The 16,366-nt window shown below is 42.8% G+C and overlaps 1 protein-coding gene across 2 annotated transcripts in view; it reads right to left on the minus strand.

Moving 5' to 3' along the window:
* Window positions 1-303: 303 nt before the first annotated feature.
* LOC112115948 (gamma-aminobutyric acid receptor subunit beta-3) overlaps window positions 304-16,366 on the minus strand; it is a 153,083-nt gene continuing 137,020 nt past the window's right edge. The window contains exons 5-8 of one of the 2 annotated variants that reach the window (XM_026650316.1): window positions 15,301-15,453; window positions 12,916-13,160; window positions 4,428-4,433; window positions 304-736 (exon numbers count right to left, since the gene is read on the minus strand). In XM_026650316.1, coding sequence (XP_026506101.1) covers window positions 386-736; window positions 4,428-4,433; window positions 12,916-13,160; window positions 15,301-15,453 — 755 coding nt within the window. In that variant the 3' untranslated portion in view covers window positions 304-385. The remainder of the gene's footprint in view (window positions 737-4,427; window positions 4,434-12,915; window positions 13,161-15,300; window positions 15,454-16,366) is intronic. The other variant, XM_026650315.1, reaches the window with a different exon arrangement.

Consider the following 16,366-nt stretch of genomic DNA (forward strand, 5'->3'; position numbering starts at 1 on the left):
ATACTGACTTGATATATGATTACAACTGTTTGAAAATTTCTATGACAGTCAAAGTGAGATTATACAATACTCAATTTTCTCAAGGTTTACTGTTTTGAGGACACCTGTCTTTCAATTTAAAAAAGTTCTTCTAATGTGCATTCTATACTGAATTGTCCATAACCTCAGAATATGTATACGTGTGTGTGTGCGTGCGTGTATATATATAGAGTACACTTCTGTGCACGTGTCTATATATACACACACTTCCACAATATATGTATACACACATACATGTGTATTTTATATATAATAAAAGTTCATATTATACATATATATATAAACTTGACAGGCAGAGCAATATCTCATGTATTATTATTGAAGTCTTTTAGAAAAGTACAGTCACTCAGTTAACATAATATAACCAATAAATTAAGTTGAAAAGAGAAAATGTGAATGGAAACACCACCCGCGACCATCTGTCTATGGCATTCACATCCGTTAGATCAGGGATTTTTATTTTTAGCTGTGAAGACCTCCTCCGTAAATGGCTCTTCTTGCTGTGGGGCACTGTTCTATCCATTGTACGCCTTCCAAAGCTTTCCCGATGCGCGCTTTGTTTTCTGTACTGGATTCCTGAGTTGTCAAAGGATATCGTTGAATTCCTAGCATCAGTAACGCTGGTTGTAACCTCATGGCTTGCCACTTCATTGTGAATTTCAAGAGATGTTAGCAAAATGTTTCCATGGGCATCCACCTTGTTTGCGAAAGGAAATTCACAGCGTTAGGATTCCAAACTTGTTTTCATATATAAACAAAATTGGAGACCATGTGTCTGACATTCACACAAGGTTAACCCCATTAAAATCAAACTAAATGGTACTCTTCATATACTTAAAATTAGGCACATGCTTAAGTGTTTTGCTGGATCAGGATCATAATAAAAAATAGCATATGATATGCAATTGCACATTGACCACAGCCCAACACTTTTTTCCCCCCTTAGAAAAACTCCATTTTAGAGGGTTAGGTGTCGTTCAGTAATTTATCTGCATTGCTGGGTGGGGGTGGAGAATCATGCTGACAGCTCTTGCACCATAGGGAAGTAAATAAAACTAGAATAGCATTTCCACACTAGATTTACTACTATCCCTAGGAGACAAAGTGCACACATAAAGTCAGATGAAAGGAACAGCTCTGCTTTCATTACTGAAGTATTTCTAAGGAAATCTTGAATGCTTTACATTTTGGAACCACAGTGGACCTCTTTACAACTTTTCTGTTACACTCTCCATTCCAAAGTCATTTACACAGTTTTGTAATCAGGGCAACAGCAAAGGGATGCAGGAAGGGAAACCAGTGACTGGAGTCACAAAGTGGCACTCTTTCCTTTGAGCCTGTACTGAGCCAATGATGAGCATGATGTTGGAGGACAGGGTGTTGTTTGGAAGGGGCTGTCTTTTTGAATGATCATGAAATAAAGTTCTGATCCTTTAAGGTCATTAAAGATCCTGGGCCAGATTCACTGCTGTACTTCAATGCAGTGGAGACGGGGGAGCATCAAGGAGCCAACTGTGGTTCCTTATTCCCATGCCTCCCAGCCCCAGTGGACATTACAGTTGTTGAGAAATAGCTCTAAGTAATGCCATTGGTTTTGGGTCCCTCAGTGACCTTACATCAGTGGAGAATTGAGTATAATGGATTCCACTCTGCCACATCCCTCCATGTGTCCAATCTGTCCCTTCCCTCCCGGTATGCTGGGGATGGGGAGCAAGGCTGGAGAGCAAGGCTGGAGCAGGAGTCAGCTCCAGTCCTCCACCAACTTTTTGCCAGTGAAATGCTCCTCTGTACATAAAGAAAGTTCTGTTGACCATTCAGGGACGTGGGGCCTGAAGTGCTATAAGTGGTGGAGATCAGGAGGAAGCAGGCATGGATAGGAAGACACTGGCCAGCAGGAGGTGCTCTGAGGCTGGAACTAAGCTAATTCCAGGATGACCAGCAGGAGGTGCTGCGGTGGGGAGTGCCCACCATGCTACACGTGGAGGAGAATGTGGGCAACTGCGGTCCACCCCAATACAAGGAGAACTGTGGGGACTGGGAAAGTTGTGCCATTATTGAGGGATGATGGATCCCTCCTACACAGAGGTTTTCTTCACGGAAGGTGTTTATGCCATCCCTGCTTGGGCCCTGGTGTCAGCACCCTGGCAGAAGGGGGCAGATGACCCACAAGGGAGACAGGATTCCCTGCTGCAAGGGAGCCGGGAAACCCCAGAGGGACTATGGGAGGTGCAAGGGGGCCCTCCAAGAGCAGGCCGGGCAGCTGGCAAGGGAGCAGCGGGCCCTAGTAAGACTCCTGAGATGGGAGTTTAGGAAGAGCTGCTGAGAGTGGTGGGAAAAGTCCTGCACCAGGGCCAGGAGGCCAGTGGTGGAGTACAGGGCTTGTTACGCCCGCAAGAGGCAGGGACATTTAAGGAGGGATTGTCCCTACTGGGATGGGGGCAAGGAGCCTCACCCAGAGCAGGGAAAGGGACAAGGCCCTGGGAAGGCCCACTGGGTGAGGAAACCCAGGGGACAACAGACATGTTGGCCCTGTGGGCGACAAGGACACCTGCAGTGGGAGTGCCCAGGCGCAAGGCGAAAGCCCAAGGTAGGGAAGCAGTGGGGTTAAAAAGCCTCAGTGGGGGTGAAGAAGTCCCATTTTTTCACCACAGTAACAATCTGGATCTGTTGTTTGTATGAGTATATGGAGCTGAGGTTTGCAAAAACGAATGCAAGGTAGCTAAGTCTAAGCATGGTCCATAGAATGAGGCAGTCAGCAGGAGAAGTGAAAGACACACAGAGGAGTTGTAAAGTACAACTAACATTTTTGCATACAATTGTCACTTATAGTTGTCTCAGGGCCGTCGACAGGGAGAGGGGCACAAAAGGGGCGGCGACGTTAAAGCGCTGCCGCAGCACAGAACCCTCCTTAAAGTGCTGCCACAACAGTGCTTTAACGTCACTACCCCTTTTACCCCCATCGGCGGCCATGCAGGTAGGGACCTTACTGGCAGGGCCGCCGACGGGGGGGCAAAAGGGGCAGTTGTCCTGGGGCTGGTGATTTAAAAGGCCCTTTTAAAGCCCCTTTTAAATAACCGTTGGAGCCCCGGGCGGAGCGGGCCAGGCAGCGTGGATAAGCTGACTGGGGGAGGCTGACCCCAGCCCCACCCCTTCCGCCCGAGGCCCTGTCCCTCCTGGGGATCCGGAGCCAGGCCCCCGTACCAGTAACTGTTTCATTTACTTTCAGCCCTGCAGCAATGACTAAATATTCAAATTGTTAACATCTTATTTCAGAATCAATTTTACTCAAACCCCCATCTTCCCCACCTCTGAGGAATGAGAGTCCTTGCATGTGTGTGAAGCGATGGATTTTTACATTATTCTATTTAGAGACTGAGATGGATGAAAAATCAGGAAGCACCATAAATATTTTAAAAGAGGGTAATTTCCAAAGGCTTGTTATTTCAAAACTATGCCGCCTATATTATTGAAACTTTAACAAAAAAAAAAGTCTAAAACAAAATACAAAGACAATCTACTCTAATCAGCACTGATACAGGCTTCAACTGGAGAACTGTGTCCAGTTCTGGGTACCATACTTTGGGAAAGATGTGGACAAATAGTAGAAAGTCCAGAGGAGAGCAACAAAAATGATTAAAAGTCTAGAAAACATGATCTGTGAGGAAAGATTGAAAAAACTGGGTTTGTTTAGTCTGGAGAAGAGAAATCTGGGGTGGGACCTGATAACGGTCACCAAGTATGTGGTGATGCTGGCAGACCAGGTGCCAGCTTATACCAAGGCCTTGGGCCTCACTGAACACTGACGAATGCATAGCTGGAAACCAGTCTGGCTCACCTGTGGGTTAGTATTGTTAAAATAAATATTAGTGTTATAAAAATATGTTTTGTGTTTATACTGTATGGAATTCTTGTAGGATTCTGCATGTTGTAATCCTACATATAATATCTGTATCCCATGATATAAGGTAATGCTTAAGTGTTTGCCCGATTATGGTAAAACGTTTGTTCTGAAACTCTGTAACTCAGCAAACACTTCATCTGATGCAAAATGTTGGATTCCTACAAAAGGTTTTATCTCTTGCCCGTCAGGAAGGACTACTGAAGCCAAATGGGCCACTATGAAACAAAGACTTTGACAATTGTTCCCCCCACCCACACATGATGAGGTTACGTGCAGAAGCATTCGCACCATCGCATGGACTCTGGGGGTGGGGGGAGAAAAAATTCCTGAACAGAAAGAATTAGGGTCTTTTTATGCTGTTTAGACTCTAACAGGAAAAGATTCCTAAACACAAGCAAGAGATCCCCAGGACTAACCTCGGTTAGCCCTAATGGACATATAGAGCTGGCACATTTTCAGCAGCTCTATCACCATCAGAAACCCAAGCCTGCACCTCATTTGTGTGTATATTTATCTGTTTTAACCTTGTAAATAACTCTCATTTCTTTTTCCTAGTTGATAACTCTTTAGTTAGTTTATTACAAGATTGGTTACAAGTCTTGTCTTTGTGTTAGATACAACGGTAGGTCTACTCAGCAACTAGACACCCACGGCTGGCCCATGCCAGCAGACTTGGGATTGTGGGGATCAGGTTGCAGGGTTGTTTCATTGCTGTGTAGACATTCTGGCTCAGGCTGGAGCTGAGCTCTAGGATCTTGCCAGGGGGAAGGTCCCAAAGCTCAGACTCCAGCCGGAGCCCAGTTGTCTACACAGCAAGGAAACATCCCCGCTGCCTGAGCCCATGAGCCAAAGTCAGCTGGCACAGGCCAACCCACGGGTTTTTCTTTGATAGGGAGACACATCCTAAGGTGCAAACTGACCCAGGACAGGGACTAACCTAAATATTTTGTGATCTTTGGTGTAAAGCGACCATCTATCATAGAGTCAAGCTTGCCTGGTGGCAAGATAAATTGGAGTACGCACAGGGCCTGTCTGTGACTCCATGTTAAGGAAGTTAGAGTGCCTGAGGAGTTCACACTTGTTACTTGGTTGGTGAAATTTAGTTACAGAACTCATAACCGGATTGGGGTTTGTGCCCTTATTTTAACAGTCTGCCCAGAGGTTGGTATTCTCACTCGTGAACCGCTCCATACAGTATGACATACGTAAAAGGCTGTTACAAAGAGGAGGGTGATATATTTTTATCCTTAACCACTGAGGACAGGACAAGAAGTAATGGGCTTAAATTTCAGCAAGGGAGATTTAGGAAAAACTTTCTAACTGTAAAGGCACTTAAGCACTGGAACAAATTACCAAGGAGGTTGTGGAATCTCCATTATTGGAGGTTTTTAAAAACAATTTAGACAAACACCTGTTGTTTATCTAGACTGATGTCTAGATAATACTTAGTCCTACCTCAGTCCAGAGGACTGGACTAAAAGACCTATCAAAGCCTCTTCCAGTCCTACATTTCTATTTCTATAGCTTTTGTTTTTGTTTTTTATTTGTTTGTTAAAACTTAAAGCTAAGGATCAAAATAAGGTTTATAATGGCATTCTGGTTTCACCCATGTTATATGGAGGAATACTTTGTAGTTTACTAGTAACTCTACTCAATGCAATATGCCATGTTTAAAGAATAAGTGCACTTTGCCGATCTAAAACCCTGATGTAAGATGTTTACATCTGCTAAAAACCAAGATCTCTTGTTTAACACTAGACAACAAATATATGTCAGTAAAGGAAAACAAATAACAACCACCCCGAAACTCCTGTCTAAAACCTTGTTTTATAGAAAACTGAAAATTCTCATTAATTTGACATGCTATCAGTGGTGTAAGTATGGTGGTCCGGTCTGGTCTGCCGTACAAGTAAGATATTTATAGCCAGTACGGTGTACCGAAAAGACACAGGAGGAGCAGAATGTGGGGCTGCCAGGCGGCCCCACGCTGGCAGCTCCTCCAGCACGGCTGTACTGCCCCCAGCCCTGCCCCTAGCCCTTCCACACAGCTGCGTCTCCTGTCTGGGGTCTGTATAGCAGCCCCGCTGGAGAACAGGGCTCTCCCGGGAACCAGCAGGTCATCCGGCGTGGCTGTACCCCCCACTCCAGCCCTGTCCTCTGGTGGGGCTGTTGTACAGACCCCAAGCAGGAGACGCAGCTGCGTGGAACGGCTGGGGGCGGTACAGACGCACCAGAGGAGCTGCTGGCATGGGGCCCCCTGGCAGCCCCACATTCTGCTCCTTTCGCCGCTGTGGTTCTGGAGAGCCTTGCGGTTCAGCAGTCTCTGGCACAGAGGGAGGAGGACAGAGCCCCTCCCCCCCAGGTAACGTGGGATGGATCATGAGGAATGGACGGGGAGAGCGTGGGGGCCCTGGGCTGGGGGTGGGAAGGAGTCACATGGGGGGGTCACATTGGGAGGTCACGTTCCCGCCCTTTAGCTGGTGTCCCCCCTTTGTGTCTCTCCCATGAGTGCAGCGCACCGGTAAGAAATGAATTCTACTTGCACCACTGTATGCCATTTAATGGAGGTATCTGTGGTGTATTGAGGACTGTGTAGAAACTGCAAACTATCGTTTTAAGAGTGTGTGTGAGGGGGTAGTTTTCGGGTGTTGCTTGCAGGGGTCAACAGTGAAGCGTGGATTTGGGAGCAGTCAGTCTGGAAAGAGACAGCTTAAATCACAGTGAAGTTGTGCTTTGCTGTCTTGGGGGCAGACTATCTCTTTCTCTGTTTTGGGATTCTTGTGTGTAATCATTCTGAATTCTAAAATAAAGTAGCATTACACTGCAACCTCAAGAGTTTTTATGTTTTTATCTAACTTCTCTGTGTGTGTGCGCTGAACATAGGAGTATCATACTATTATCTAATTTATTGCTGGCCAGATCCAGGCAGATCAAAACAGGGAAATTGGTTCTTAGCCAAAAATTTGCTGTATATTAATTGTTTCAACAATTGGCTTACACATGTAAAATTATCAGAAGTAGTCTAGTTACAATCCTGGTCAACCAAAACTGCCATGGTAATTTGCCAGGGCACAACAATTACTGCGAGGTTTTTCAGGTATCACATTTTTCTCCTTACTGTTGCAGAATGGTATGATTTCCATGATAATGTGGTCCTAACAGAATGTCAGCGGAACCATTACATTTCCTGTACTGTGCTGGATACCTTGTGAGGTATTGTGCTGGGATCTTCACACCAAATAGGGCAAAGAGAACAAAGATGATATTTTAATTGAATATGTGCCACAACTGTGATTGGCAGGGATGCTTGAGTTGAGGGTGGCTGGCAGGGTGTTTGCCATAAGGATTCTAGGATACTGGAACAAGCTCCCCCATTGATCTGAAATAGTCTGTATTTGGTGAGCTTCTGAGTAGGCTGCAAAAGGCATCTGTTTGACAGGATTTTTGGAGAGGGATAAGGGTATGCTTCCCACAATGATGAAGGAGTGGAAAAGAGCTTTATTGTAGGCTCTAGTTCCTTAAAAATGATTAGTTTAATGCTTTAGTTGTAGTACTAATTATACAGCTGTTTGGAAATTTTCCAATGAAAAATCTGTCAACAAAAAATGTAGTTACTACAAAACTGAAATTTTCTGCAGGAACATTTTAATTTTCCCTTTTTTTATTATTTTCAATCAGGAAAATTGAAAAGAAATATTTAGTTTCAGATCAAGCTGACCTGAATCAAAAGCATTTTTGTTCATGCATCTGGATTGAAATGTTTTATTTCAGGTCAATTTGACATTAATCTTTGTCTTCCTGAGCTGCTGTGGTGCATCATAAGGGCTGTAGTTCGGGTATCTCCATTCTCCTCTATGGGCTCCCTGCCTGAACTACATCTCCCATGATACCTTGTGGTCTTTCAGTTTGAAGCACTGTGGTGAATTATGGGAATCCCATTATCTTGAATCATCATGAAAGCTGTAGTTCAGCTGAGGAACCCAGTGTATAGATAAGAGTGAGGTCATGAGGCACCTAAACTACAACTCCCATGAGGCACAATGGCAGCTTATGTGGACACAATTCAATGCTGAACTGATCTGAAGGCAAAATATTTTGGCATTTCTGAATGAAAATTTTTTGGGACTTTCCATTCCATGAAAAGCTTTGATATTTAGACTTTTTGTCCCAATTCTAGATGAAAACAAATGTTGAAATATCAGAATTTCTTGCAAGATGGAAATTCCAATTTTCAGCCAGTTCTAATTACATTTTAGGTTGCCTACAGCCTTGTATAGGTATTTTTTCATTATTATTATTTAAATATAAATAAATAAATGTTAACAGCAGTTTGAACATTTCCATTAAGGAAAGGAAAACAAATGCCAATTTCCATGTTACTGTGACTGTGCGTCATTCATTCCTGTCACCATGCAATTTTCAGTGTTGATATGTGGGGCACAGTAGGATAGAGTATGGACTATTCTCTTCTTCCCCATTGTTTCTCCTTGTGTCCTTCGTTGTCCGTACCATGAGGGAGCACTGCTCATGCTGGTCACTGGGAACACTCCTTTATCTTTTGATTGAAGCTATTGCTCTTCCTCTCTCTCTGCCCATCACACATTGGCAGAGTGGGAAGCGAAGCAACAACTGCTGGAAGTGGAACAGACAGGCAGTATGGCAACAGCATGTACAGCACTCCCAAATACGGCATGACTTGGTGACAGCATATCAGGAATAAGTCAGAGAAACTGCCTAAAAACATGGCATTTGAGAGGCATGTGTGACCAACATGGAGATAACTATGTCACACAGTTTCAGCTTTTCAAGTGCAAGACCTTCTGACATGGTACAAAGCCATTATGAAACGTAGTTACTGAGCCTGAACTACAGCCACTTTTCAAACTTAATCATCAGGTAAAAGAAGCTCCCAAACCAATGGATTTTAGTAGACATAACTTTTCTATTATTGAAAATATTCTTGTTGTGGGGTCAAATAAGACCATGAAACCATGCCAAGCCCTTTTGCAACATATCTAAAAGGAATATTTGCAACCAAGCTTGGCAGCGTGTATGTCAGATTTTAGTCCTACGAAATGTAAAAGCTGAGCTACAGTATAAACATCCTTCACGTTGATGCTACTACTTTCAATGGCTGGAAGGCTTACTAGTGACAGTAATGTGGCATTCCTCTTCCTCCTCCTGTTCCCTTTGCCCAAGAAGTAAGTATACTGCCTCAATAGCATGCCCAGCCTCTGTTACTTTAAGATCAAGTTACAGCTCTCTATTTAATAATAAATAAGATGTGCAACTGATATTAATTTATTATTATTATTCATTATTATTATATTTTCCTTTTCCAATTGCTTGAAAATTTGTAGCCCTGAGCTTGGGGTCCGGCTGAGCTGTGCTCAATGCAGCTTGGGGCTGTAGGGGCCCAGGCAGCACTATACCACCTTTATTGCCCTCATCCTGGGGCAGGCCAACTGTCAGCTTAAAGTTGTTCTGATGACCAGGGAGGAGTAGGCGCACAGTGCCCATGCCCTTCTCCCCCAGACATACATCCCCCTGTGGCAGGAGCCAAGGCATGTGGTTGATGTAGGAGTTACTACAGCATCAATATATCCTCTGATGATTCTCCCAGACAGAGGAAATCCTCATGGAACAACATCTGATGACTGCACTGTCCTAACAGGCTCTATGTCTTTACTTTCTGTACCAATAAACAGCATTGAATGTATGCGTTGCATGAGTTGTAACATTCAAGGTGTCTTCTAAGCTTTCCTTTAATAATTATCTCTCTACTTCCCCCATCCAAAAGGACCCCGACAGAAACAAACCTCCCTCTCTAGCACAGGAATGCTGGACACAGCTCCCTCAAAAGCCAGTCAGTGGCAGTTTCTTGGGTTAGCTAGAGGGATTACCAGTGAAACTAAGGGTACGTCTACACTTACCGGAGGGTCCGGCGGCAGGCAATCGATGTTCTGGGATCGATCCCGGAAGTGCTCGCCGTCGATGCCGGTACTCCAGCTCGCCGAGAGGAGTACGCGGCATCGACGGGGGAGCCTTCCTGCCGCGTCTGGACCCGCGGTAAGTTCGGACTAAGGTACTTCGAATTCAGCTACGTTATTAACGTAGCTGAATTTGCGTACCTTAGTCCGAAGTGGGGGGGTAGTGTGGCCCAGGCCTAATACAAAGTTCTAATTTCCAGGTAGGTGTACTATCTCCCACAGTATTTGCTGACCCTCTTGCCCACAGCACTAAATCAAACTGAGGTCTTGAACAACTGTTATGTTGTTCTCTCATTAGCCTTTCTTCCTTTTTAGTTTGACTATAAATGGAAAATAAATATTTTTCTAAAGGCTGCATGTAAGCTAGGGCTAGATTATTAAAATAAAAAAAAACACAAACACAGTAGGTCATTAAAATATTTAGAAAAAGCTAAAAATCTGCTTGAATTCTAACCTTGAAATATATTAATATCTATGATGGTGTAAATTAAAATGTGAATTGGGCAATTCCAGTATCATTTCTGTGACAATATATAATTTGATGGTCATCTAATGGCCCCAGTTTTCAGCTGATGTAAACAAGTGTCGCTGCAGTGAAATCATTGGCTCTGTTGATTTCAATGAAGCTATAACAACCTACACCAGCTGAGGACTGGGGACAAAATGTTTAGCACATAGAATGGGAACATGCTACATTGTTTATCCTAAGTGTTTCTGAATACCAAAAAAAAAACCATATTCAACATGCTTACATGCTGTTTCTCCAACATTACTCAGACTTCTCTTCACAAGAGGATCCCTAAGAGGGCTATGTTGTACAGTATTCTTTCTCCTCTGGAGACCTGAATTCATATCCTGATATCAGGTAACAAGTAAAAAATTAGGTTTTTTTGGTCCCCATTTGTGCACATTATTTAACGACCACAAAGTTCAGAACAATTCACAATCTCTGTGATGAGGGGCGGAGGCAAAAGTATAATAGCAAGGGAAACGTAGGTCAGGAGTGCCCTAAATTGGTGAACTATATGGGGGGAAGTGTGTACAGTGTCCATCCACACAACACCGGGCTTAAATCAGCACTATTACCACCTCACTTCCATTAGTACTAAAGATATTCACACTTCTCCTAACAATATAAAGATGGACTCGTTGATCTCATGGCAGAAGAACAGTGAGCCATGGGGAGATAGATATTGGTCTCATTTAAAAAACGTACACTGAATGACTTAAATCACTTAAATGGATTACATTTGACAGATAGTTCGGATTGAAGAATTACCAGCTTCTATCTTAACCTCAACTACTGCCTTCATTGTGACACACTTCTTTTCCATTTCTGTCTTTTGAGGAGAGAAAATTCATTCTCCATGCTAGCTTAGTCCTAAACAATACTTGCCAACTGTGATAAAGTTTTGGTTGCATAATATGGTCAGACTACAATGGGTTCATTAGTTTAAAAAGAGTTTTACTAGGAATAAGCTCCTGATAATCAGGCACAATTCTCTGACACATTTAGAATGATATATAGTCCCAGAGTCATAAAGTGTATGTTGCAATTATTTTACATTATACAGCTACTTGAGAAACAGCTAGTTAATTTGTCAGTGTGATCACTTGTAATGATACAGGGGGTAGAATATACAGGAGTACTAAATAGTCTTGGTCAGAAACATTTAAGCATAACCATTTTTCATGGAAAATGCAGTTCCATAAAATCAAAATGCTTCACAAAATCGTATCAATTTCATTGACATTTTGTTTTAGAGAAAAACTGAAAAAAAGTTCTGACAGTGTTGAAACTGTAAATTTACAGGTTTTGTTCTGATTTGAAATGAAAACAAATTTGAAAATCTTGAAATCCTTTGCCAAATGGAATTTCCATCTTCCACACTGGCCTTGAACTCAGCTGAGTCTAGACAATACCAATACACTATATTCACCAATGTGATCTTTTTCCTATAGACTTTTGGTATCTCTTGTCATCGTGACACTCAGGTGTTTAACATTGGGATGTTGTTTGTAAAAACATGAACATAAAGCAAGCTTGCCTCTGCTCTTTTCAGGCTAGATTGGGATCTTAGGCACAGCCCTCAGCAAAGGGTGATGTGTAAATTGCACTGCTCGAGGCGGCATTGTGCCTGAGACACCCCTCTGAGGCACAGTTCCTTTGGTGCTCCCTCTTGAACTTGAGAATCAGGAGTAATCTGCTTTACAGGGTGCAGCATACTCTTCCCCTCTCCTCCCAGCTGTCCCTTGGCAGCTGCATGTTCTGTCATTCATTCACAGACAAACCTGCCTCCAAAATCTTCTTTCCTTAATAAAGATAACCATGAGGGTGATCTGCTTAGGAACACTATTACAGAACTAGGCTGTGCCTTTATGCACCACCCACCAACAGTCCCAGGATGCCTTGGGCTTCAGACACCCATTTGAGGTTCAGTTCCCTTGCTACATACCCACTGCCTCCAGGGGTGAAGAGTAAAAATTTGCTGCTGGCCTACAGCAGCAGTAAATAATGCCACCACACACACTGGCTTAGCTGTGCTGACCAATGAATTAGTGGATAGGATCAATGCTCCAGCTATTTCCTGCCACTCCCTCCCCACCAACTCCAGGAGAAGGCAGTAAGTGGGCACGCCCAGACTGATGGTGTGCAAAAGAGTTCTTACCTCTTCTTATTCCCTTGTGCAGCACACAGCCCAAGTCACAATCATACCTTTTGAATTTATGGCCTTGGTCTTCAGATCAATCCTAAATGTACCTCTCTTTTTGCACCCATGTTTATTTGTGGGAACAATTTATGTCATTTAGGTATCTAAATACCTCTTTAAGGATGCAGACGTGCACTCAGTTGGATACATGAAAAACTGTGCCCACAAACTGCTTGCATGAAAAGGGAGACAGGGTTTTTCTTTGTGTTTCTTCATTTTTTGTTTGTAATAGAACAAGTCACTGTATTACATTTAGGAGATTAAAGAATCCTACCCGGTTGCCTTCAAATTTTGAGCGGTCAGTGTTTGCCTTTGCTGTCTTTTCTGCAAGTTTCTTCTGCCTTTGAGGGCCTTTTCCAAAGAAGATGTAATTGACAAAGGCGTATTCAAGTAAGGCCAAGAAGACAAATACAAAGCAGCCCATAAGATACATGTCAATGGCTTTAACATAGGGAATTTTAGGCAAAGTCTCCCGAAGATGAGTGTTGATTGTTGTCATAGTCAGCACGGTTGTAATTCCTAAACAAAGAAATAGAACAGTGGGCATCTTACAAGTTTTAGCAGATCATGTTTTAGTTTTCTCTTCTGTTTTGGGAAATTTCCTTCATCAGCTTGCAGTAGCTTAAAAATACCGCAAGGAAGTTAATGGCACCACGCAGGTGCAAATAAGGGCAGAATTTGGTTCAATGCATTAATATTAGGAGTCCAAATCAGGATGAGATCAAACTGATCCCTGTGTCAGGCCTTGGCATTTATAAATGTGTTCAACATACCCTGCAACATATTAAACTGTTTACCAGTCATCCCTCAAGATATGTCCAAACTGCAATTAAGCATCCACTGTGCCCATGTCTGCTGATTTGGGCATGCAGGGCTCGATTTACAGGCTGTAACATTGTGATGTAGATGTTCATGCTCGGGCTGGAGCCTGAGCTCTGGGACCTCGTGATAGGGAGGGTCCCAGAGCCCAGGCTCCAGCCCCAGCCCAAACATCTATACCACAGTTTTAGAGTCCTGAAGACCATGCCCTACGAGCCCGAGTCAGTTAACACCATGGGTGTTTAATTGCAGGGTAGACATACCTTCAAAGGCATAACCAGAGGATCTTAACCTCTAGAAGAACACAGGCCTCTTGCAGAAGTCAAAAAACAAAGCTTTTTCCTAGTGAACAAGGATCTATGAGTGAATCCCTTCCCTAGCAAGCATCTAAGCTATAGGGCCTGATACTCCATAGTACTGTAGTCATTTACACCAGTGCAGAGTGAGTGTAAAACACTATCACTCCGATTTGAGAGCATTTTACACCCACTTTGCACTAGTGTAAATGACTACACAAGGTACAGGGTCATACAGGATCAGGCTCATAGTCTTGTATGTTATGGAGCCCAAGGGGACAGGTTAAAGGTACTGGGTGGCATACTTCATAATAACTCATGCATACTGATAGTTGGCTGCTTTCTCAAAAGAACCTACCAGATTGATCTCTGGCCTCTGAAGGACAGTCTCGGTCAGTGGGAGAGAGAGACCAGTGGGGCTCTTGTGACTCCTTTGGGTGTAGCTGACTGATTGTTATTATGAGTATTTATTATTTGCATTACCGTAGCACCTAGGAGCCCCAGATGTGGACTAGGACCCCACTGTGCTAGGTGCTGTGCAAACACAGGACAAAAAGTTAGTTCCTGCCTCTAAATTGGGGTAGAACTCATGAAAGTGGGGCAATCTTTTGATACATGACTAGCCAAAAAAACAAACAATAAAACAGGCCAGCAGCCTTACCCAGTTTTCTCACTTTCCAGGTGCCCCAAGAAGAGAATTGTATGGGCTAAGCAAGAGTGTGATATTGCTTGGTGACTTCTATCTAGCTATTCCTGTTTATTCAATACCACAGTTCTGACGGGAATTTAAAACAGAGATATTGGTTGGCCCACTGGGAGTATTCCTCCTCTCCACTGACCTTTAAAAGGAGGCTATAATAATATGTAGTGTACCTCAATGATAATCTAGATATAGTGTATGGGATGTTTTGAAAGCACTGTCAGAAGCCTAAAGGAAACTTTAATCTGAAAACATTAGGACTGGATTGTCAACCCATGTTACATCCCCATTGTCCCACTCCAGTAGGACAAAGTAGGGCAAAGGGGGCTTAAAACTGCTCTAAAAATGCATCTGGAGATTTCCAGATGGTGTCAAGTTGGTGCCACCTGCTGCCCCAACTCTGCATACTGGACCTCCATTTTGAGCAGGGGAAGGCACAGGGGCGGTGACTGTAGCATCCTACAGTCTGACAATTTCTGAGCAGCAGAATGGTTTTTAAGGACTGTTCCTGCCATGTAAGTTAGAACAGCCCTAAAACATGAGCCAAGGGATGGCTTGGTCCCTGGACAGCCCCAAGATCTGGAGTGTGTGGAAAGGTAGCTTGGAGCCACTTTACTCTGATGAGAGCTGCGCTCTAGATAAGGAACTCACTTTAGAGATTTAATGATAGTTACATTCTGCATTTGGGGGGAGAACAAAGCACGATTGACTCAATACAGAGTGACATGATTTTGGAATAAGTGAGCTTGGAATATCAATATACTGACATGTTGCAGTCTTTAACAACTTCTGAAGGCTACATTTAGTTTGACATTTTAATGTCCCACTCATCCTTATCACATACCAAGGGCAACTCTTGCTGCTGATGCATCATAATTGATCCAGAATGACACCCATGATAAAATGGTAATCAGTATAGAGGGCATGTAGGTCTGAAGAATAAAGTATCCAATATTTCTCTTTAACTTAAAGCTCAGTGAGAGTCTTGGATACGCACCTAAGAAAAAGGGGAAAAATAACACTTATTTATACTGAAAAAAAGACTCTGGTAGACAAAATACTTTTCTTTAGTTTCCATAGAAACTAAATCATGTACCTTTGATGGGATATTATGACATTTATAGAACAATAGGAAAAATGCCTTCAGTGTATTACTGGTTAGCTAAATGCATGATATTCAAAATGAATCTTGGATTTTTTGCAGAGAATACACTAGTTTGAATTTTACCGAGAAAAGAGATAATAAGGTTAATTTTTAATTATAAAGCAATTGGCTGAGCACTGGATATTTTTTTTAAAGTGATGCTTAAATCTCTACCTAAAATGTTTATATAAAGGAATGATTTTCATATGTCACTTTATTGAGATGATTAGTATAATTAACAGTCAAAATGTAAAATAATTATTTTAATTAAATTTAATATAATTATAATTAAAATCAATTTCACATAATGTATTATTTGCATAGAATAGCTGTTCCTGAACTGACACTTCTCAAATAGACCCAAACTATGTGAAATATGCTACCTCAAGTGTCAGAAATAAATTCTCTTGAATAATAGTAAGAAGAAGAACAGAAGAAAATAACAATGGCTATACTGGGTCAGACCAAAGGTCCATCTAGCCCAGTATCCTGTCTTCCGACAGTGACAAATGCCAGGTGCCCCAGAGGGAATGAACAGAACAGGCAATCATCAAGTGATCCATCCTCTGTCGCCTATTCCCAGCTTCTGGCAAACAGAGGCTAGGGACACTCCAGAGCATGGGTTTGCATCCCTGCCCATCCTGGCTAATAGTCATTGATGGACCTATCCTCCATGAACCTAGCCAGTCTTTTTTGAACTCTGTTATAGTCTTGGCCTTCACAACATCCTCTGGCAAAAAGTTCCACAGGTTGATAGCGTGTTGTG

This window comes from Terrapene carolina, unplaced genomic scaffold (assembly GCF_002925995.2).
Source record: "Terrapene carolina triunguis isolate 2854851 unplaced genomic scaffold, T_m_triunguis-2.0 Scaffold25, whole genome shotgun sequence".
NCBI lineage: Eukaryota > Metazoa > Chordata > Testudines > Emydidae > Terrapene > Terrapene triunguis.